At 42.0% G+C, this 25,161-nt stretch overlaps 1 protein-coding gene across 4 annotated transcripts in view; it reads right to left on the bottom strand.

Moving 5' to 3' along the window:
- Nucleotides 1–25,161, bottom strand: part of CDH12 (cadherin 12) — a 671,646-nt gene that overhangs the window by 46,152 nt on the left and 600,333 nt on the right. For all 4 annotated transcript variants that reach the window (XM_053397110.1, XM_053397109.1, XM_053397112.1 and 1 more), the window contains one exon: nt 17,620–17,787. In XM_053397110.1, coding sequence (XP_053253085.1) covers nt 17,620–17,787 — 168 coding nt within the window. The remainder of the gene's footprint in view (nt 1–17,619; nt 17,788–25,161) is intronic.

Below are 25,161 nucleotides of genomic sequence, written 5' to 3'. Positions count from 1 at the left end.
CCCTATTTTTCAGTCCCAGATTTACAGAAGTCATCCCAGTTTCTGATTTGATCCCGCTTTTCCTTAGGACATCCCTATTTTCATTGGAGAAATGTTGGAGGGTATGTCATTGTAGGTTTCAATAGCAAATCTAGCCCTCTAGATTTCTTTTACCTGTTCATAAATCAAATGTGTATAGCTTCTGACTAGTTCCACCAACCATGCCATCTGGCCTGCCAACCACTTGACAGCACTCCTGTTTTTGCAATCCCAGGTAGGGAACAGTAACAAGAAATTTGTCAAGGTCAGTGTACATGGCTGGTGGGTTGGTCTGGGCTTGATTGAACAGATATTGCACAAGACATTGTTAAATTTGTATATTTGAGAAGGGCCTTGGTGCCTTAATTTTCGTAGTCTAGGTCAGCATAAAACAATGGGTGAATTTCTAATGCTGGTTGTCGCTTTTCTTCACTTACAAAGTTGCAAAACATCCCAGTCAATGAGGAGCTTGTTTTCTGTTTTAAGAAATATGGCTGGCTCTACAATGAAGGGAATATGTGAGTCAAGGCAGTTGTATATTACTTATTTCAAATTGTTTAGGCTGCAGTGTTTTATTTACAGCAACTTGGCATTCTGTTGCATTTCCAGAAATTCAGCAGCAATAAAAGCCAGGGTCATTTGGATTAATCTGAAACTCTGAAGGATTCTTCAGCTCCTGCCAAACTCAGATTTCCAATGATGTACTGTGTAATTAGGCTGCCACCATTCTTCAGTAATGGTACCTCAGTAACATATGGAACATCTTAATGGCTCTTACCTTGGCAGCATGCTGTTAAGGGAAGTAATGAAAACAAACAATGCATGTTTTCACTCAACTGAAGGGTAAAATGTTAAATCCACTTTGCTATTTCCCTTTGACTAAAAATGGGGCAGGGGGGATGTAAGAGGAGAACAAATTAAAAAGCATGCAGCTGCCTTTCAAAGCATGTGTTCATCTTCTTTTGTTCAAATTTATTGTCAATTCAGTCTCTCTGGTTGGAGCTACACTGACCTGTTTAATGTTATTTCCTCATAATAGAACAATATTATATATGTTGTACTGAAACCTTGCAGGGCATTCTTGTTAATTAAAATGTTTTTTACCTTGGTCCCCCCCCCCCCAATCAAATGTAAGCAATACCGAGCCACACCATTTTCCCAAATGCTGTTTCTTTCCCTGCTGGTCGCTGGTTGCTCTGGTGTCACATTTTAATCTTCCCTCCCTCCTTCTGTGTCTTTTGAACACTGTCCCTTGAATACCATTGTGGGCGTGGGGACTTTGAATGCAGTAAAAAAAGATAAAAACCCTATAAAGGTAAAGGGACCCCTGACCATTAGGTCCAGTTGTGACTGACTCTGGGGTTGTGGCGCTCATCTCGCTTTATTGGCCGAGGGAGCCGGCATACAGCTTCTGGGTCATGGGGCCAGCATGACTAAACCGCTTCTGGCGAACCAGAGCAGCACACGGAAATGCCATTTACCTTCCTGCTGGAGCGGTACCTATTTATCTACTTGCACTTTGATGTGCTTTCAAACTGCTAGGTTGGCATTGGGACCGAGCAACAGGAGCTCACCCCGTTGCGGGGATTCGAACCACTGACCTTCTGATCAGCAAGTCCTAGGCTCTGTGGTTTAACCTACAGCACCACTCACATCCCATTAAAAAAAAACCCTATAGAGGAACATATAAGCAGTGTTTCACCGATATAGCAGCATAAAACGATTAAAAATTAAGTGATAAAAAAGACAAGGTAATAATGCATTATGAACATAAAAAGTAGGATGCCAGGAGTCCATCTATGTTATCAAAACCATTCCTTAACCCTTCCTTGACATTAAAAACCATGAGTGTAGATCCACCCTCTGTCTTGCATTATTAGCTTTGGTGACCAAGGGGATTGTTGTCTTCAGTACATGACACACTACAGAACTGTATACAGTTGCTGGGAATCATAACAGGGGAGAATGCTGTTGTACTCCAGTCCTGATAGATGGATCTTCGGCCTGATCCATCAGGGCTTTGTTTTTATGGAAGCAGTTTGTGTGATCAAAACTGGTGTACTGAGAATACAGACTAGTTGGCACAAGATAAGGAGACCATGTGACTTTATCATATTCACTGTGTTTACAATTCAAACCACATTTATATATCACATTTTGATCCACCCCAGAAATGTAGACACCTCCTGTGAAATGTTAATGAAGTGTTTTCCCAATTATTTTCTTATAATAATGGATGTTTCACCTGAGGAAGAATCTTTAATTTTCTTCAGCTGTTGCCCCAGGGAAAATTCAGTGGCAATTCTAATTTTCCACAAAGTATCTCAAGGGTTTATTATTCATCTTATGCTTTCCCCTCATAGCAACTCTGCAAGGTAATTTCAACTTAGAGATACTAAAACATACTTCATGGCTGAGGCAGGATGCTGAGCTCTAGTAAAGGTAAATGGACCCCTGACCATTACATCCAGTCGTGACCGACTCTGGGGTTTTGGCGCTCATCTTGCTTTATTGGCCGAGGGAGCCAGCCTACAGCTTCCGGGTCATATGGCCAGCATGACTAAGCTGCTTCTGGAGAACCAAAGCACTGCACTGAAACGCCGTTTACCTTCCCGCCAGAGCGGTACCTATTTATCTACTTGCACTTTGATGTGCTTTCGAACTGCTAGGTTGGCAGGAGCAGGGACCGAGCAACGGCAGCTCACCCCGTCGTGGGGATTCGAACCACCGACCATCTGATCGGCAAGCCCTAGGCTCAGTGGTTTAACCCACAGCGCCACCCACGTCCCTCTGAGCTCCAGTACACTATCCTAATTCTCAGCAAGCTTTGCAATGGCACCAATAAATTTAGGCCATGTGGTGAACTGGTTATGTGATGATGTTATCCTACAGTGGCTTCACCATGTGGTGAACTGTGTGTGGATTTATTGCAGAGATAAGGAACCTAAAGCCCTTCAGATGCTGATGGAGTGCAATTCTCATCATCCCTGACCACTCAGGTAGAGTTTACCCAACACTGATCTATTCACTCTATGTTCTCCTCTGCATTTCACCATCAAAAATGTCCCACGGTAAGAAAGCACAATGTTACAATACCATGAGACCTTGGTTCTCTATGAACCATATGTTCTATGCAAATAACAACCTGGTAAGCTGAACAGCACCCAACAATCACTTGTTGGTTGATTGCCAGGTGTTTGGCAACCTCCCACCCACCCACCTTTCGTCCATTTCCTTTTTGCAGTGCTAAGCATGGAACAACATACACGGCTGTGCTCAGCTCTGTGTGCAGACCTGGATACAACAAATGTAACAGGACTATCTGCAACAGGAAAGGGAAAGCTGAAGCGACGAGAAAGACCAAAAGGACAAAGTATAAAATGAGAGCAGGTCAGTGGTGATGTTATAATCACAGAGGAATCATAATGAAAGCCCTCTAACCTGAGTTTCACCTGCATATTCTTCCAATGAAACGAGCAATATGAACGGAACATGAGGCTACTGTGAAGCAAATCAATTTTGTTTGTCCTTGACATTTTAAAACTGCGTGGTTCTTGAGGAGGGCCACTGTTTTGAGAACAGAAAGCTTTAAAGGTAGGGCAGAGAAACAGGAGTCACCCTCCTGCCATCAGTATGTCGTGTTACCAACAAGCCCTGCTCATAATCCTCAGAAGTATGTGACAGAAAGAAAGGAAGTAATTTTTCTTTCAGAAGTCTCTGTATGCGAACAAGGATGAATTGCTGTTTTTCTCGGATTCTATTTTTTTCAATCTTAAATTTAGTTTGTCATATTTCTGCATTAATATGCATTTCTTTCAATATTCACATTTTATGCAGTTTTGCCCAATATACACATTTTTGCAACATTTTTTCTCCTATGATACATTTTGTATGTTATTTTCTTTAATATAGGTATTCTTATGCACATTTCCCCCGATGCTTTTTTGTACTTTCCCCCCAAAAAAACTGGAGAAATGATAATTTCTAAGGATGCCTGCATTTCATTATGCACACTGTTACAAGCACATCATATTAGAACTGAACTTCATCCTTCACCCTAGTGTGAACTAAGAAGAAGTGAGGATGCCTGAAGGCAAATGAGCTGGCAGTTGTTTCTTTCCTTCCTAATTCCTACAAACAATTAGCTGCTAAGAAGATAGAAGATAAGCAGAGATTCACAGTGGAGGAGTAGGCCCCTACAATTCCCTTCAGCATTATCTGTCTGCATCCCTGGGAGCTTCCAAGATCTCAACAGTCAGATTTACACCTTTCTACTTTTGTTATGATAAATGCAAGGTGTTGCACAGCTGTAAGACAGTCCCCTGTATCACAAAACATACATATACATATATACATATAGGAATGAGGAGATCACTCTGGCTAGTGTATCTCTTGCATGCTTTCATCCATAAGTCTATTTGTTCCCATTTCCAAACTGATCAGTGAGAGATTATGACATATTGGAGATTCTGCACATTGACCACAGAATGTATACAATTCAGTCAAAATATGCCCATTCCCCAAGACCTGTTGTAGATGATGCATGTTTACTGGGAAATGTTCAAAATTCCTTCTTCAAGGGCAGATTAAAGATAAAAATGGTCTGTTGTTATGCATATTAACTGCTCAACTTGTATTCCCCTTAACATATATGCACACATACAGGTGCACACACACAACTGCTTTGGCTAATTTTCTCTCTAAGGCAAACCTACCACGCCCAAAGCACTGTGGTTTGCACGTTACTGACAAACCCCTGATTTTTGCAAGCTCAGAGAGGCAAGAAAAACAGGAGGCTTGCCAACTTACTTGTGGACCCATCATAGTGGACTGTTTGGAATGGAAGGAAACAATTTGCCCAGGGCTGCTCTAAGCTTTGCTGAGCTGCAGTCATGCACTTTTGTTAAGGTTTCACTTTTGATGCATCAGCTAACAATGAGAACTGCGGAGAAGTTTTAGAAGGGAGCTGGGTATGTATTCACACATGAGATAAGTCAGAAGAATTTTGCTCCTTGGTTCTACCAAAGAATAGCAATGGGAACAGCATAATCTGCAAAGTTTGGATTTACGGCTGCGGTCACATAGGTAAGGGTCAATTCGAGAACATTGGAAAGGGCAAGCTGAATCCAAATGTCACACACGCTTGATTTACTTAAAGGAAACACATTGTAATTTACACATGCACAAATTGCCTTTTGCTTAGCCGAAGTTACCCAAATGGCAACAGTGACTGGGGGAAAATGTCAAATTTCATTAAGTTCACTGCTTTACTTTTTGCCTCTCCTGTGGATCATCTAATGTTTGTGTGGCAACAGATTTCTAATAGAGTAGGGAATTTATAACAACATGTGCAACACAATCTGTGCACAGTGTGGTACATCTGGGGTGATCAGCGCACAAAGACTCATCATTTAGGGGCTAATGACCATGAGACAGACAAACAGCCTGATATGTGCTCAGTGGTGGAGAAAGGCTGGGCGGTGGGGTGGCGCACTCCGGGTGCCATCCCTGAAAGGGTGACAAAATCCCCCCTGGGCAGATTGCCGCCATGCTGATAGGGACGTGATGGGACACACAGCACCCATAGGGATGCGATGGCATGGGGCCTCAGCCGCCCTACAGCTGGGGGGGGGGCAACAGTGGGTGGGATGGGTCGTCATGGGTGCCACACGCGTCGTGTCCCTAGGGGGAACTGCACGCTCCGCGTCCCTATGGGCGGGGAGCCCCGCCCCAGGTGCTGAAGAGGCTTCCTCCGCCGCTGTACGTGCTACAATGTGGCTCATTCAAAAGTTGTATAAAACAAATGGGTGGGGGGCGGGGTGTTAAATCAGAGAAACGACAAGTGTCTGGTGCTGATTCCTTCCTCAGGCCTTTTATTTTGCTGTGCTTATAGAATGTCAACACGACCAAGCTTATTCATTTGTAATAGCAATGTATGAGTCAGGTTTTGCATTTTCGACCAGTGCTGACTTACATCTTATATATGTTATTTCATACAGAACTCCACTGCTGCAATTATGAATCACAAAATTGTAGAGTTGGAAGGGACCCCAAGGGTCATATAGTCTAAATGCTCCCCCCCTCCGCAAGGCAGGAATCTCAGCTAATGCATCCATGACAGATGGTTATCCAACCTCTGCTTAAAAACCTTCAAGGAAGGATAATCCACAACCTCTCGAGGGAGACTGTTTTACTGTCGAACAGCTCTTACTGTCAAAAAGTCCCGTCCCCCTGATGTTTAGTTGGAATCTCCTTTCTTGCAACTTGAAGTCATTGGTTCGAGTCCCACCCTCCAGAGCAGGAGAAAACAAACTTTCTCCCTCTTCCACCTGACTGCTCTTGAGATATTTGAATATGCCTATCATATCTCCTCTCAGTCTACTCTTTTCCAGGCTAAACATAATCAGCTCCTTCAACTGTTCCTCATAAGGTTTGGTTTCCAGACCCTTGATGATCTTGGTTGCCCTCTTCTGAACACGTTCCAGCCTGTCCACATCCTTCTCAATTTGTGGTGCCCAAAATTGGACACAGTATTCTAGTTGTGGTCTGACCGAGATAGAATAGAGCATGACTATTACTTCCCCTGGGACCCAGGTGGCGCTGTGGGTTAAACCACTGAGCCTAGGGCTTGCCGATCAGATGGTCGGCGGTTCGAATCCCCGCGATGGGGTGAGCTCCCATTGCTCAGTCTCTGCTCCTGCCAACCTAGCAGTTCGAAAGCATGTCAAACTGCAAGTAGATAAATAGGTACCGCTCCAGCGGGAAGGTAAACAGCGTTTCTGTGTGCTGCTCTGGTTCGCCAGAAGCGGCTTAGTCATGCTGGCCACATGACCCGGAAGCAGTACGTTGGCTCCCTCGACCAATAAAGCGAGATGACGCCACAACCCCAGAGTTGGTCACAACTGGACCTAATGGTCAGGGGTCCCTTTACCTTTACCTTTATTACTTCCCTGGATCTGGACACTATACTTCTGTTGATGCAGCCTAGAAAACATTAGCTTTATTTTGCTGCTGCTGCAAACAAAAACAGAATCATGCACAGTCCAACTACAGTGGTACCTCGGGTTAAGTACTTAATTCGTTCTGGAGGTCCGTACTTAACTTGAAACTGTTCTTAACCTAAACCACCACTTTAGCTAATGGGGCCTCCTGCTGCTGCCGTGCTGCCGGAGCACAATTTCTGTTCTCATCCTGAAGCAAAGTTCTTAACCTGAATCACTATTTCTGGGTTAGCGGAGTCTGTAACCTGAAGCATATGTAACCCGAGGTACCACTGTACTGTTGAAAAGACAAATACACCTGCTACTGGTTAAACTGTGTCAGGTTCTAGGATAATGGTGTTCTGACTGGGAGCCCAAGAGTTCCTCAGTAGCTTACCAAGAGCTCCTTAATAAATAGAACAGCAACAGTAGACAAGCTTCTGTGAAGGACAACTTGTCCACCACTACCAATGATTGACAGATTTGTCTATTTTAGGTCCATAGGTGAAGAGTAGGAGTGGCAGTAGCTGTGTCATCATCCACAAATGCTGGCAATCTGCCTGGCACAGGAGGGGACAGGCTGGGAACCAAGCAATGAAGGAAGAAGACAGGAGATGTGGACTGTGGGAGAGTAAAACATCTATCCCAAGGCACACCAAGACAGAGGCTGGCACTGTGTGTGTTATTACTGACTTGCTCCTCTCTCTTGCCCTAACAGTGCCCTATCACAAGCCCCAAATCCAGTGTTTCTTTGGCTGAAAGTCAAGCAATATTATCTGGTAGAAGTTGATGCAAAAAGAGTTCCCTCAGGGAAGAAAGTTTGAAAACCATATCTGCAAAAAAGTTCAGGGCCTTCTATGGTGCATGTTCCACTTCACTGAGCTCCTTTAGTAAGAAGGGTTGCCTAAAAATTTAATAAATTAACAACAGCTGCAGCAGCAATGAAGGAAGAAACTGACTTTAATGTTTGAGCAGATTCTTACATGAAGACCACCAAACTTTAAATGAGCTGTGCAAGAATAGGACTTCTGGAAGGCAAAAGTCTGTGTATCTTTTTAATAATATCATAAACCATCCTGTTCTCCATTTATTTTCCTTTTATGCAAACAATTTCAAACCACTCACTTACATGACATGATATCAGGGCAAACCATAAAATCTTTATTGATTTGGAAATCATTTTTGGGGGAAAACCATTCTTTACCTGAATTGCTAACTATTTCCAGTATAAAAGAAAGGTGAATAATGGGGTGTTCTATTATTTCAGCCAAGCAAAGCTCTCCCTACTATGATTTGTTAGGTTAAGATAGACTATGATTTGCTAGAGCTAGAATGGGGAAAATGCAATTAACTAATGTTCATAGTGATTGTTTTCTTCTTTGTGTTCTTTGTCTCTCAGTAGGATATTTACCTTTGTGTGTGTTAGTGGGTCTTTGAATCCAAATATTCCTATGACATATATTGCATTGCATAAAAGACATTATACAGCTAAATGCTTTCATTTTCTCTCTTTCAACACAAAGAAATAAGGTGATGAAGAAGTTATGGAACAAAAATACTGCAAAACATGAATTAACTTCTTCACTTAATTTGCATGATTCCACAATGTATCATTTATCTCAGTTAATTATACATCTTCCGTTGTTTAAATGTGTAAGTAAATCTTTCTCTTCCTGAAGAAGATGAATTAAAACAGCTATAAATAAGCTGTAGCAGCTCTAGAGTTGATCACAGTACATTTTACAACAGTGGGGGGTTTTTTTTAGATCTAAAGAAATTTCCAACCCTTCTAAGTGATCACAGAATGTCGCCTTATCCCAACTATCAAATGGTGGATTTATTTCTGACCTTGTCAGATTCATCTGTGCAGAGATGGGGAACTTGTGGCCATCCAGTTGCTCCTGAACTAGAGCTCTCAGCATCCCTGAACATTACCCATGCTGGCTGAGGCTTAGGGGAGCTGAAGTCTAATGATATCTGCAAAGCCACAGGTCCCCACCCCTGTGCTAATGCCTTGTTAGATGCCATGTGTTTAAAAAACAAGAAGTGAAATAGATGAATGATTTGGCTAGTTCTCATTCCAAATCTAGAAGCATTTCTGGAAATTTCATTTTTATTTATTTTATTAGTTATTTGAATTTAATGAATTCATTTATATTCATCTGCAATTATATTTTAGGATCTAACTATGCAGATTCAATTCATATATTGCAACCATTCTGCAATATAAGAAACTTCTAACACAGGGGTCAGCAAGGTTTATCTGGCCTGGGCCAAATCGGCCCAGTGGAGATCTCTCCATGGGTCTGATCGCACATGCGCAGATGCAATTTTTAGTGCCGTGGAAGTGAGTCCCTGTGGGCAACTCAGTTCTGGGGCAGCTCCTAGGCCGGTCAAACGACGTCCGTGGGCCGGTTCCGGCCCATGGGCCTTAGGTTGCGGACCCCTGTTCTAACAGTTTCAAGCTCCTAATGATGGAGGAGAGGGAATCTCAATACTTAACTATTTCTCCGTTAGGCTCCAAGTTCCATCCCGGGCATGCCAAAATGAGAGATGGCATAGAATTTCATCTGGTCTACATTTTTAACTAAACTCACCTAACTCACATCTCCCAGACTAGAGGAGGAATCCTATGTGTAAGGAGCTGGCATAAAGCAAGCTGGTATGCAAGAAGCTGGCATAAAGTTATACCAGTTCCAATCAGCAGTGATGCTGTTGCCACCGCTCTGCCTAAGCTTGGAAGAGAGGAAAACAAGCCTTTGAAATAACGTTATGCACCAGGTTGCAAGTCACACAATGAAAGTGAATGGGATTTGTTGCTGTTGTTTAGTCGTTTAGTCGTGTCCAACTCTTCATGACCCCATGGACCAGAGCACGCCAGGCACCCCTGTCTTCCACTGCCTCATGCAGTTTGGTCAAACTCATGCTGGTAACTTCGAGAACACTGCCCAATCATCTCATCCTCTGTCGTCCCCTTCTCCTTGTGCCCTCCATCTTTCTCAGCATCAGGGTCTTTTCCAGGGAGTCTTCTCTTCTCATGAGGTGGCCAAAGTATTGGAGCCTCAGCTTCACGATCTGTCCTTCCAGTGAGCACTCAGGGCTGATTTCCTTAAGAATGGATAGGTTTGATCTTCTTGCAGTCCATGGGACTCTCAAGAGTGTCCTCTTAAGAGTCCCTCTTAAGTTCCCGCTTTCTGGTGCTGCCATCCCATGCCCCCAGAAGCCCACTTTTTTGGTACTTACACCCAGGATTGTCCCACTTATGAAGTTGGGTGAAGCAGCTGCCATGGGTGAATGATGCCCAAGAGGGTGGCAGGGAACCTCTGCCCTCCCATATGTTGTTGGACTCCATTCTCCCATTCTCTGGTCAGTGGTGGGGCACGGTAGGTGTTTGTAGTTCAGCAACATTTGGAGAGTTGCAGGCTCTTCATCACTGCCCTAAGCCCTAAGCCAAAGGGTACCTTCTCAGTATTTGGAGAGGGAGTAAGGAAGAGTCTTGAAGTAGTCTACAGTGTTGCCATAGTGATTAAAGTGCAACAGGCTTTAGCGTCCAAAATGGCTTATGATGTAGCTTCTTAAAGGGCTGCATCAACCTGTCTGATTATTAAGATCATCTTCTGAGCCTTTCTCTGAGTTTCACTAACCATTAGAGGTAAGTTAGATGGAGATGGTGCAGTATCTATTGATTGGTGGATTGATTTGGTTGAATTTCTTACCCTTTATCATAAGTTCCCGGGCTGGATTACAACAACATGAAGTGCAGCATTGAAATCAGTTAAAAAACCATTCTCAATCAGAAGGATAGGGTGAATCCTAATATATGCGTCTCTCAGATATCAAAGACCTGGGTGAATAGGTGCATCGTCAGCCTATGGCAATGCTGTTCACCCCCATTTACTAATGAACACCTGGCCAAACGTAATTTGCTTTGGTTATATAGGTTGACTCTGGTGAGTTAATTTGTTTTGCAGATCCTATTTATCCACTCTTCTTCCTGGTATGCTAAGAAAACCTATATAATGTTAAAAAACCAGAAGCCTTCTTATTAGGAATTACAGGTACCAAGATACCAAAGGACCAGAAAAGTTAATGTACATGACAACACCCGCATGGATGCTACTAAGCCAGAGATGAAAGGAAGAAGATGTTAGGATATTTCCGTTCCACCTTAAAAGGGAGCAGGCTGTGAGTCACAGAGTCTGCGTATTTCCTGTTGCACAGGATGTTTCTGTTGTGTCAGTTGCTTTCGTTTCTGGTTCGTGCCTGAACGCTGAAACAGGCAGTCATGTTTTTCTTTGTTCTGATCAACGCTGAATAAACTTGGAAAAATGCTCTCCTGCTGTGCATCTTTCACTGTGTGAATTCTGCTGATAGAGTGTGCACCAGCCTAAGAATGTGGCAATCTATTTCTGAGGCTTCGTGTCGCTAATTGCTGATACTGCCTGTCTACGGGAGGTCGATGGATCGTCCGGCAGCCGGCTTGGGGGCTATGATGGACTTTGCCTCCCTGGCAGTATCCCAACAGAAACAACCCTGATTAGAGAAGAATGGCAAACCAAGTTGATGGACTATGCCGAAATGGCAAAATTAACTGGGAAGCTCAGAAATCAAGAAGACAAGAACTTTCAAAAATAATGGGGAAAGTTTGTGACTTACTTATGAGACCACTGCAAGCAAGTTAAAACATCGGCAGGATTTTAATCACACTTGTAAAGTAACAGAAAGTATGGACAATTTAGGATAAAAAATTGGATAAATATTGATATGCAATTGTAGATATTATCATGGAAGGGATGGGGGGAGTCAGGAGATTCAGAGTAATTTCAATATTCAGACTTTGAATTGTTGTTCATAATTTATATTATTTAAAATCAAATTTTAAAAATCATTTAAAAAGCAAAACCTATGTAATGAAGGTGGTAGATCAGGCATAGGCAAACTCGGCCTTCCAGATGTTTGGGGACTACAACTCCCATCTTCCCTAGCTAACAGGATCAGTGGTCAGGGATGATGGGAATTGTAGTCTCAAAACATCTGGAGGGCCAGGTTTGCCCATGCCTGTGGTAGAGGCACCTTTTGGGACAGGGAATTCCACAGACAATGTCCTCTCCTAGACTGCCCCTCCCAAGTATCCAAGGGTGGCCCCCAATCTTAACATCCAAGGGATGTAAGGAAGGCTTTGGCACCCTGTCTTTCAAACTCCTTCTCTAAATTGGCTCACCACTTTGAAGATAATTGAAGATATGCCTTTTATATCTATTACTTTCTATGTTACACTGGATCTGGATCTGCTCCCCTGTTGGTTGCGATACTTTATTGCTGATGTTGTTGTTTTGACTTATTGTTTTAACTTATGTAAGCCACAAGGGTGTATAATCATAATAAAATAAAAATAAAATGAGAAAATGAATGGAATGATTTCATATGCAGCTATTTAAACAGCATAGCAGCTGGATGCAAGGCAGAAATCACACAGGTGCTTTGAACGTAAGTGACTTCCTTGTGGGGGGGAAATGAACTGAGTCACCACTTAATTGTAGCACATAGTGATAATACTACAAGCTAATATAAATAGATTGATATTCCTTCCTTCCCTCACCCATTATTATTCTAACCACCAACTCCTGGTATGACTCCTTCCCATGAGGCATGCCAAAACAACTTAAAATATAACATATATAAAAATAGTTAGAACAGTTGCATATATAAAAACTATTTTTAATTGTTATAAACAGAGATTATTTTCAATTAGTGCAACACGCCTGATAAGTTTAGTCTGTCTTGTAAAACTCTTTATAGCTTGCCTTGAAATTCCATGGAAGTTTCACTGGCAGAGAAACCTTCATTTTCAATTCCACTGGAGGTGATATTCTGTGGCGACTCAACATTTCTCCTTTCCCCAGAGAGAAAGTTTTTAAACTAGAGCTCTCTCTGATGTGGTGAGATTTCATTTGTTTCATCTGGGCTCTGAGTTGTACAATTTGTTCCCCAGATGAATGAAATGGAAGCAGTACAACTTCCGTGTGTGGGCTGTTGTTACATCAAAAATGAAACATGAGAACCGACTCCGCTTGACCAAAGACAGTGGGAGAAAAATGCTCAACAGCTGGAACTCTGAGGGTGAAATCTTAGGGAATGGGAACTTGGGAGAAGCTCCATAGTATGAGGGAGGGGAAAGTGGAAGAAAAATTGAAATTGACTGGAGGGGGGAATAAATCTCATTCAGCCCCAAAACTGACTAGGTGGTGCAGCTGTTCAAACAAGCCCACCCCATAGGGGAGTGCACAGGAGGGCAGGGTTTTGAACCATCGTATTTTCTTCTGATACCAGGTCCCTCCCCACTTCAGACAAGTTTGGATATAACCAAGTTCACCTTGAGTCTAAAGCAGAACCTTGCTTTAGAAATTCAGTGCAAATACACAAGGTTGTTGCCAATGTCAGAAATACTCCTAGTAGACCCACTGAAATTAACAGAAATGATTAGCCTATGTCCATTCATTTAAATGCTTCTGCTCCGAGTGCAATTTACTTAGGTTACAACACACAACTTTTGCTTTAGGGAGTGAAAATAATAATGGATTTGCCTTGCACCTCTAATTTCACAACAGGCCAGAAGCCAGAACCAAGTGCTACACAAAACACACCCCTTCATATCTCTCTCTCTCTCTCTCTCTCTCTCTCTCTCTCTCTCTCTCTCACACACACACACACCCCTTCACGACAGTGCTGCTCTACCCCAGGAAAGTTTGGGGAAAGAAAAGAAGGTATATAGGAAGTCACAGTGAGGTTGTAGGAACCTACAGGAGATGGGATGCCCAGTACAGTGGTACCTCGGGTTAAGTACTTAATTCGTTCCGGAGGTCTGTTCTTAACCTGAAGCACCACTTTAGCTAATGGGGCCTCCTGTTGTTGCTGCTGCGCCACTGGAGCACAATTTCTATTCTCATCCTGAAGCAGGGAAAAGTGAAACTACAGAGTTACGAGAAATTGAAGTCTAAAGTAAGAGACTGGCTTCACTACTACCAGATAAATGAAGTATTCAAACAGGACAGGAAAATTGGCTTCCAGGTGGAAAGATCAAAATTAGAAACAGAATTGTTAGAACCCAATACTAAGAACTTGTCAAGAATGTACAACTTGCTGTTGAAATGGAATACACAGGATGAAACGGTTAAATCAGCTATGATTAAATGGGCACAAGATATTGGTCATGACATTATGTTTGCTGATTGGGAACAGTTATGGACCACCGGTATAAAGTTTACGGCATGTAATGCCTTAAGAGAGAATATTATGAAAATGATTTATAGGTGGTACATGACCCCAGTCAAGCTTGCAAAAATCTATCATTTGCCCAATAATAAATGCTGGAAATGTAATGAAACTGAAGGTACTTTCTATCACCTTTGGTGGACGTGCCCAAGGATTAAGGTCTTCTGGGAAATGATCTATAATGAAATTAAGAAGGTTCTTAAGTGTACCTTTCATAAGAAACCAGGGGCTTTTCTCCTGGGCATGGTAGGCCAATTGGTGTCAAAGAAAGATAGGACATTTTTTATGTATGCTACAACAGCAGCAAGAGTTCTTTTAGCAAAGTATTGGAAGACACAAGAACTACCCACCCTCGAAGAGTGGCAGACGAAGGTGATTGACTATATGGGACTGGCAGAGATGACGGGCAGAATCCGTGACCAAGGAAAAGAGACGGTGGAAGAAGATTGGAAGAAATTTAAACTTTATCTTAAGAATTGTTGTAAAATTAATGAGTGCTAAAATGTCATGGGTAAGGTAAAACAGATTTGCAGCGGTAAATGATTGGGTAAGAGAAAAAGGATTAAAGAAAGTGAATCACAAGTAATTGAGATTAGGGGTTGCTGAAAAAGTTTAAAACAGGGATGCAGAAAAGGGAGGCATGGGGAAGTCGTTGAAATTGAGTTTAAGAAAAAGAGGTTATGAAATTATACGCGTTTATATGTTTGTTTGTCTATGTATTGTAAGTTGTAATGTGTCTTAATTTATGTTGGAAAATCAATAAAAAATTTATAAAAAAAAATATATATTCTCATCCTGAAGCAAAGTTCTTTACCTGAAGCACTATTTTTGGGTTAGCGGAGTCTGTAACCTGAAGCATCTGTAACCTGAAGCGTATGTAACCTAAGTTACCACTGTATTCAGTCCTGAAGATGCTCCTAAAGAAGTCATCACTGATGATGTCATACAGTGGCCTAGATCTAAGAATGGCTCAAGCTCATGTTCCAAACTGCTGAAGTGACAAGCATTGTTCCCTTTGAACATCAACTTGCTTTTCAGCAGAGGGAGCCACCACAAAGGAAAACAGTCAGAATTTCAGAATGATTTGGGCCAATTTCTTAACTGGCCCTACAAGAAAATACCTGAAGAAACCAGAGATGAGATTAATTTGGAATCTACTGAGAAAAGCAAGCAATAAATTAGATTCATGCCCCTTTCAGTATGAAAAATAGATGACATATTAGAGAATATAAAGCCCCCAGCCCAGTAAGTCCTGGTGTAGGCAAAATCTGCCTCTGTCTGCAGAGCTATTCTATTTCAGCTGCAGCTGTAGCAGTTTCTTATGTGGGATCAATTTTATGGGTGGAAACACCTAAAGTTACCCTACTTCCCACTAAAGTGTCTCTTCTGATTAAACCCTCCACAGTTCAGCAAAGCATTCCATGACATGATTGCCATAGCTCATGCAAATTTTCTCGTTCAATATTACTTCCTTGCCCCAGTCTGCATCTCACAATTTCTCTCTCGCGTACTCTCCTCTATTCCCAAAAAGGCTGACAGCTATTATTTGGCTTTTGTGACATTCTGTGTGATAGAGGTGAAAGGTTTTCAACTTGAGCTGCGTGCGGAAGGGGAGTCGGGGTAGAAGTGTTGGTTTTTCTGAGGGCAAATGCATTGCCAAGGAGGAAACCGCTCTATATTCACGGCCACAGAGCTACAAGATTAGTTCCCTGGAAGTGTAAAGAAAGAACCCCATGACATCTCTGCTGAACAAAATAAAAATAAAATAGAGAACGAGTGTTTGACATGTGTGTTGGCTAGCACTCTTTTCCCTTTGCACTTGGAAATGCCCGAGTCTATTAAGCCACAGCATCTATTACAAAGCAATATTCAGGGCCTGCTTTAAGCAATAGCAGGAAGAGTCAAAAGCACTGCTGGAGAGAAGACTATATGAAACCAGGCATCTGGGAAAATGCAGACCTCTGCCTGAATTCTTTGGAGAGGTCAGATGTTGCACATAACAGTTTGAAAATCAGGTGCTTTGCGGAGAAGCGGGGTAACGGTTGGAAATGTATTTGTGTGTGGACCGGGGGGGGGGGAGATACACCCAGAAAATGTTGACTACTTTGGTGTTTCAGAAATACAAGGTGATTCATAAGGAAGTATACAGTTTCCAGATGCTGTGAAACAGTAACAGGCAACGACATGGACCACAACAGTGAACCGTGAGGTAGATGTACTCATAAAGTTTGTGTTCCGTTACTGAGGGAAGTGACGTAGGTGATAGCGTGTGTGTCACGTAACTAGTCAGGCAAAATGGCTGTGTCTGCAGTGGAGAAGGCATGTTGTGTTCTTGAATTGAACAGAACGGAATCTGTAACTGTTGTACAATGGCATTTTTGATGGCGATTCGGAAAACAACCTCCAAGCAGAAAATGTATTTGTGACTGTTTCTAAAAAAAAAACACAAAACTTTAAACATTCCCCTACAATTCTGTTACAGGTAACATAAGATATATTACATTCTTCTTTTTTTATAGTGCACTGAAACTGTATACTTCATTATGAATCACCCTAAAGGTAAAGGGATCCCTGACCGTTAGGTCCAGTTGCGGACGATTCTGGGGTTGTGGCGCTCATCTCACTTTATTGGCCGAGGAAGCCGGCATACAGCTTCCGGGTCATGTGGTCAGAATGACTAAGCCGCTTCTGGCAAACCAAAGCAGCGCAAGGAAACACCGTTACCTTCCCACCGGAGCAGTACCTATTTATCAACTTGCACTTTAATGTGCTTTCGAACTGCTAGGTTGGCAGGAGCAGGGACCGAGCAATGGGAGCTCACCCCGTCGCGGGGATTCGAACCGCCAACCTTCTGATTGGCAAGCCCCAGGCTCTGTGGTTTAACCCACAGCGCCACCCACATCCCTATGAATCACCCTGTATGTGCTTAATTATAAGCAGATTTAAGGAATCTCCAGTAAGCATTTCAGAGCCAATCTAGAAACAGTTTCACTCACCACAGATCTGAGATTAGCTTCCTTCCCCAGCTGTTTCATTTAACAAGACTTGCAGAACCTGGTACCTTCTGAATGATTTGGGCTCCAGTTCCCACCAGCTCTGGCCAGTGTGGTCAATGGTCAAGTGATGGCCTCATACAATGTTGCAACAGATAATGCATTGGGGCAGGGGCAAGGGGGCTACAATGTCTAGACCAGCTCTCCACTGGCAAAAGTTTGTCTTAATGTCATGCTATAAATTGACCCATGTGGAAGCATGTTCCCATAGCACAAGTCATTTCGAAAATTCATCAGAGTGATATAGTAAACAACCATTATCATCTAGAATGTTACTCATAGGTGATAGAACTTACTCTTGGGAAATCTGGGCGGATTGTCATTGACATCTGTGAGAGTGATGTTCACCGTAGTAGTTCCAGCCAATCCTCCAAGCTGGCCTCCCATGTCCTTGGCCTGAATGAGAACCTGATATTGCTCTTTGACTTCTCTGTCCATGTTTGGCAAGGCTGTTCGTATGACACCTTTTAAAAGAAACAAAATGAAGTTTCTCTGTGAGGTAGCAGAACATTTACAAGACAGAATACTGTACTCACGCATCAAATTCATAGCATTGTTTGGCACTGAACAGTGTCCACAGAAAATGAACATTAATTGGATGCATACCACTCTTATGCTAGTAGACTATAAAACAGAAGCTTTAAAAAAACTATTTAAATTGGGAGGGACACACCATTGGGTGTTGGTTGTTTGTTTGGCAATAATCAGATGTACTTTTTGAGGGAGGGTAGATAGATAGATAATTTATTATGGTCAGACACCAGCTTATAAAACACACTTGGGGGTACAATCCCAGAAGGAAAACAAACATTTAAAACAATGTACAACAATAAATTTAAAATTTATAAATGCGATAAGCGTATAGACACTTAAAACTTTAAGATAAGCTACCGCAGAGAGATGACCCAGAGTAACCCATGGAACCGAGTTTGGGGATTTTCTTGACAATCTAGCTTGGGTCAGGGGATGGTCTGTGCCTACAGATCTGTACACAGAATCTGGCAACCATCTGGGGCGTCTTATGATCTTTGCCTAACAGGAAAAGGTCAATTTTTTGCTTTTCCGGGAGGTCAGTGAGCCTCACTAGCAGGGGATCAATGGTCTCACTACGTGCCTCTTCATAAAAGGAACATCTAAAGAACAAGTGCTCTGGGCTTCCTATCTCCCCCAATGAACAGGCACAAAGTTTCTGAGCATATGGGACTTTTTAAAAGGATCCTTCCAGGACCAGCGAGGGCAGAGCCGAGCTTCTGGCGAGTGTAAAAGCCCTTCTTGCATTTTTGGATACGAGAAAGAAGAGATATGCTGCTGGTACGGCTATATATCTCTCAATTTCTCCAATTTTGAGGGAGGATATATAGAAAAGGCAGGAAACCTATGCAAAACATGGCTCCTCAGCACTCCCCATACATGACATCAAGTATCGGACAAATAAGAGGGGTTCAGAGGAACAAGTGGAAGCTGAAAGTGGGCTCCTGAATGTTCCTTTTGCTGCAGCATAGCACACTCTCAACCACACATCAGCTGATGCATGGTAGCAGCATGTATTTCTGAAAGAGGAGAAAGCAGTTTCGGACTTCCGGAGGCGGCGCAAAACCGTGATGGCGGACCTCTTCGAGCTCTGAAGAGGGGCACCGCAGAAAAGGGTTGCTCGCGACGGCGCAGCGGCAACCCATCAAGATAAACCACGGGCAGAGTGAGTCCGTGGCCGTGGGACCCGGCGGGCACCTGGAGCGACCCCGAAATCACAAAAGGAACCCCGTAAGGGGCTCCGGAGTGAAGGAGGGGGAGCGGTGCTGTGGGTTCATCGCTCTTTCTGCGGAGGCGAAGCCGCGCGGCTGTCACGGATGAGCGCTGACCTTTCTTCCAAGAAACATCGGGCTGAAACATCAAACCCGTGAGTAAGGACCTAAGATTTTACAAATTAAATCGGAAAATTTGGCTAAAAACGGGAGACGAGAAAGAGGAAGTCCGTCTTCCGACACTGCTTTCAAGATCAAAGCAGACGGTCTAAAGAGCGGAAAGCGCTGTGAACAGGGAAGCTTTGAAGCTTTAAATCGGGACTTTCGTGCACATTTGAATTTTACTGTTAAAGAATAAATACAGCATAAAATTGACCTGGAGCGGACACCCCAAGGGCAAGGGAAGACTCTAACCCCAAATTCCCGGGTGGCCGGGTAAAGTTGTTTAAACTGCGGAACTGTTGCAAGCTTCCAGATACTTTTGCAACTTTTGAGCTCATCTAGCTGAAGTGGATACAATTGCAGGCACCTTGCTGGAACTTTGTTATATATTGAAAAGGGCTCTGCAGGACTTTTCTTTTAGTATGCTGGAACTAATTTGCTTTTAAAATTGTTTTTAAAGTTGGAACAAAGAGACTTTAATTGTGGAAAGTTACCTTCTTCTTACTAAAACTTTGGTGGCACTCCCCCTAGAGGACATTGGGAATACAGAGGCCTGGGAAAGTTTTTTTTTGTTTACCTTCTCTCAATAGACTGTTTTTAATTCTGGACTTGCCTTTCCCATGGGATTACAACACTTGACCTTGAACGTTGACTGATGAGTGGCACAGGAAAGACAAGAGCAGCCAAAGCTAAGGAAGCTAAGGAGAAAGAGAAAGCAAAAAAGCAAGCACAGCTTTTGCAAACAACTTTAACTCAGGGACGTAGATTATCAGTTCCAGCTGTGCTTGCGACACAAAAAGTAGAAACCGAAAAGCCTGAAAAATCTGAAGAGGAAGATATGGCAGCAGGAGGAGCTGAGGCAGTACTGAAACAAGTTTTGGAACAACTGTCAGCAATAAATCAAAAAATTGATAACCAATCAACAAAAATTGACCAAGCAACATCCTCGATTCAGAAATTGACAGATCAGGTTTCCCAACATACTCAAGCAATTGAAAAATTGCAAGGAGCAACAGAAGAGAATCGTAAATTGGCAGGGGAAGCCGTTCAAATTGCAACATCAGCTAAAAAAGAAGTCGAGGAAGTTAAAGCGGAAGTCAAGCCTCTTCATAAACAGATAGGGGACCAACAAACCTATCTCTCGTTGGTGGAATTGAAAAATCGCGAGACCAACCTTAGACTAAGGGCAGTCCCAGAAATTGAACAAGAAGATTTGAAAGGACTTTTGACAACAGAGTTTACAAAGTTCTGGGACTTAAAAGAAGAAATTGATTTTAAAATTGTATCGGCTTTTCGGTTGGGAAGATTAGTAAGAAAAGATAGATCCAGAGACTGCTTAATAGCTTTGAGATCAAGGGAGGAGAGAGACAAAATACTAGGCCTACACTTCAAAAACTCAATTGTGATACAAGAGAAAAGGGTGGAAATTTATCGAGATATTCCTAAACAGTTATTGGACTTGAGAGCCACCTACTCAGATTTGGCTAAGTTACTGAGACTCAACACAATTCCTTATAGGTGGGAGTTCCCACAAGGGCTATCATTCACTTACAAACAGAAGAAGGTTAAAATAAGATCACCAGAGGACTTACAAAAGTTCCAGCACGACCACGGAGAAGACCTCCAAAAAGAAGCAGCAGCTAATTGGCCTATACCCAACCCAGGTGGAGCAATACCTGCACCTTCGGAACCAGAGGAGAAAGAAGATACACCGCTCTAGGTGTAGCAGAATAGTTCAGGATGTCTCTGCGGCTACTCAGTTGGAATATAAATGGCGGAAATTCCCCGGAGAAAAGAAGGAGGTTATTTCACATATTGAAGAAAGAACAATTGGATATTATTTGCCTACAAGAAACCCATGTGACCAGGCTCCACAGGAAGGTTTTGGTAAATAAAAGATTAGGCCAAGAATTTATTTCGTCTGACAAAGTAAAGAAAAGAGGAGTGGTGATCTATGCTAAGGAGAGCCTGATACCCAAATTTCTATTTAAGGATGAACAAGGAAGAATTTTGGCAATTGAAATTCAAACCCAAGGAGAAAAAATATTGATATTAGGAATTTATGCCCCAAATGACGGGAAATCAGAATTTTTCAAGAAGCTGCATGAGACGTTGCTGGACTATCTGGACTATGCTAACATCATAATGATGGGAGATATGAATGGAGTGGTGTCTACATATATGGATAAGTCTCACAACCAAAACTTAACATCTGATGGCAGACTGCCCAAAACTTTTTTCGAACTGACTGACAATCTGGATTTGATCGACATATGGAGGACAAAGAACCCCCTAGGTAAAGAAGGAACTTTTTTCTCTGAGGCCCACCTGTCTTGGTCAAGGATCGACCAAATCTGGACCTCCAGGGGGCTGGCACCCAAGACTAAAAAGGTGGAAATCTGCCCAAAAACATGCTCCGACCACAACGCCTTGAAAATAGAACTTAGATTAACTCAACCCGGTTCCTTCAGATGGAGAATGAATGACACACTACTAAGAGATCAAGAGATTGTGAAAAAGGCCCAAAAAACATTAAAGGACTATTTTGAGATAAATCTGAATACTACAGTTGAAAAAAGAACGATCTGGGACGCAAGTAAAGCTGTTATGAGAGGGTTTCTGATACAACAGAATTCAATCAAGAAAAAACTCTGGAACGGAAAGAAGGACAAAATATTGGAGAAAATACACCAAGGAGAAAAAAAACTGAGAACCAAACCAAAGTCCAAGGAGGTGCTGAGAGAAATTAAATTCCACCAAGCAGAATACTCAAAATTGATCAATCAGGAGATTGAATGGAAAATAAAACAGATGAAGCAAAGATCTTTTGAATCAGCAAATAAATGTGGAAAGCTGCTAGCTTGGCAGCTGAAAAAAAGACAAAAGCTAAACACGATAACAAATCTAGAGATTGATGGAAGGACCGTACAGAAACCAGAAGAAATTAGGAGGTGCTTCCACAGATACTTCAAAGAACTGTATGCGAAGCCGCATGCCATCCGGCGGAGAGCGCTGACTTCTTCCATTGAGAATTCGGATTTGTAACAACAACCCGTGAGTAATTTGGAAACCGGGTTTAAAAGGAGAAAAAAAGAATTTTTTTTTCGGATTTGATACGAGCGGGGGGGGGATCCAAAAAGGAAGTCAGTCCCCCTCCCTACTGTAAACCTTCCAAAACAAGGACTGGGAAACCAAGGTCCAAAAAGAATTGAATTGCTGATAAGAACTAAGAATTCCACGATGGGAAACTACAAGAACTGTGCTGGAGGAAGAATTGAGGGAGAAGGAAAACGTAACCCCCCCCCTGGGAACCGGGGTGATTGAGGAGAGAGCCTGGCGAAAAGCGAAGGAGATTTTGACAGCTGTCAAAGTAGCTGTCAAAGTCCGAAATTTAAAGAGGACTTGATTATGAGGACTTTGCTGGTTAATTTTGCTACAATTTGTTACAATTTGTCAAAACTTGGATATAAAATGGCGAAAACATGGATAACAATCGGACTTTTGGACTAGAGAAAACAAAGTTACAACAATCCCCCTAGAGGAGTTTCGGGACATTACAAAGAAGGTCGTAAGTGGAAAAATACCATTGGAATTCTACAGGACTGGTTATCTTCTGGGAAAGCTGCGAAACGGAAACAATATTGTGTCTACAGGGTGTTTAGCTAAACAATAGAATTTTCTATTGAAGAAAGGAAGGGACTGAACGTATGTTTTTGTTCCTGAATAACAATAATCCCTGCAGACCTACTAAACTTCTGAATTAGAACGTTTTGGCAGCGGAACAAGAGGAAACTGGACTACAACTTGGAAAGAACAATGGGGGGAGCTTTATTAAAGATTGGAAATTAAATGGTTTAAAAATAACTTTAAAAATAATTATAAAAAGAAAAAAGCCAGCAAGGAATCGGGGGGAAAATGTGATTTATGGACTTTAAGAATTCCAGGCAGACAATATGGATTAGTGGTCAGGGGGAAATTAAACCGGGGACGGGGGGGGGAGAACTAGAATCCAAAGGCTTGTCAACTATTTTTTGAATTGGCTTTTTTTCATTTACTATACTTTTTATTTCTTGTTTCTTATTTCTTTATTGTGTGAGGTGTCTTTATCACTAAAAAAAAAAGGGAAATTGTGGAATGGAAAGGGGGTGGGCCCTGGGGAGAGAACTCTTGTCTTTTATTAAGGGTACTGGTGAGGACTGAATAATTTTAAATTTAAATTTGAATAATGGTTTAAACAAATTAAGTTTTAATTAGAACTGAGAACTTGTGGAGCCAACAATATGATAGGGGAATATGGTAGGGGTGGGGGAAGGAGGGAGTCCCGGAAAGAGGGTGTTTGAAAAGAAGGCTTTGAATGTATTCTATTCTTTTTCTTTCTGTATCTCTGAAAATCTTAATAAATATTATTTAAAAAAAAAAAAAACAAAGAACTGTATGCACAGGGGCCCCAGAAAGAATCAGAGATAGATCAATTTTTAAAGACAAATGGACTATTAAAAATAACTCAAGATAAAAGATCAATCTTGAACTCTATAATAACCACACAGGAAATTGAAGGTGCCATTCAGAATATGCAACTAGGCAAATCTCCAGGCCCGGATGGACTTACCTCCAAATATTACAAGGTTCTGAAGGACTATTTGATACAACCTTTGTTGGAGGTATGTAACCAGATTATGGATGGGAAGAGGGCACCAGAAACGTGGAAAGAAGCCTTCATCACATTGATACCTAAGTCAGAATCTGAAAAGACTCAGCTTAAAAACTACCGTCCCATCTCACTCCTAAATGTGGATTACAAAATATTTGCAGACATTTTGGCAAATAGACTTAAAAAAGTCTTAAATGAAGTAATTCATAAAGACCAAGCTGGCTTTCTCCCTGGTAGACATTTATATGAGAACACTAGAAACATCATTGACATTTTAGAACTTTTGCAGACTAACAGGAACACAAGGGCGGTGTTAATCTTTATTGATGCGGAGAAAGCATTTGACAATATATCTTGGATGTTTATGAAGAAGAACTTGGAGGGGATGGGAGTGGGACGGGGGTTTGAGAATGGATTACATGCAATCTATTCAGAACAAAAAGCTAAATTAATAGTGAACAATGTGGTGACGGAGGAATTTAAAATTGAAAAAGGGACACGACAAGGGTGCCCTCTATCCCCTCTGTTATTTATTTCAGTCCTGGAGGTGCTATTGAATATGATCAGAGAGGACCGGTTGGTACAAGGGATAGAGGTCGGAGTGAAACAATATAAACTGAAAGCTTTTGCAGATGACCTAGTTTTGACACTGCAGGAGCCAGAATCCAGTACAAAAAGAGTTCTCGAACTTATATCTGAATTTGGTCGGGTGGCGGGATTTAGGTTGAATAAACAAAAAACTAAGGTTCTGACCAAAAATTTAACAATTACAGAAACAGAGGGGTTTCAGAGAGAAACAGAACTGAATGTGGTTAAAAAAGTGAAATACCTTGGGATCTATTTGTCCTCCAAGAATTTGAATTTATTTAAGGATAATTATGAGAAATGTTGGTTGGAAGTTAAAAAGGATTTAGAAATTTGGTCAAGATTGAAACTTTCCTTGTTGGGAAGAATTGCAGCTATAAAAATGAATGTGTTGCCGAAAATGTTATTTTTGTTTCAAACCTTACAGATCGTGGACAGAGTGGATTGCTTTGGAAAATGGCAGAAGGATATATCTAGATTTATCTGGCAGGGCAAAAAGCCCCGAATAAAGTTTAAAATATTAACAGATTCGAAAGAAAGAGGGGGGTTTGCCCTGCCGGACTTGAGGTTGTATTATGAAGCTGCAGCCTTCTGCTGGCTGAAAGATTGGTTTTTGTTGGAAAACACCGATGTCCTAGATCTGGAAGGTTTTAATAATGCTTTTGGATGGCACGCATACCTATGGTACGACAAGGTTA

The sequence above is a fragment of the Podarcis raffonei genome, chromosome 7 (assembly GCF_027172205.1).
Source record: "Podarcis raffonei isolate rPodRaf1 chromosome 7, rPodRaf1.pri, whole genome shotgun sequence".
In the NCBI taxonomy this organism is placed as follows: Eukaryota; Metazoa; Chordata; class Lepidosauria; order Squamata; family Lacertidae; genus Podarcis; species Podarcis raffonei.
The sequence above is the reverse complement of the archived record's forward strand: the minus strand, read 5'-3'. Positions and strand labels throughout refer to the sequence as shown.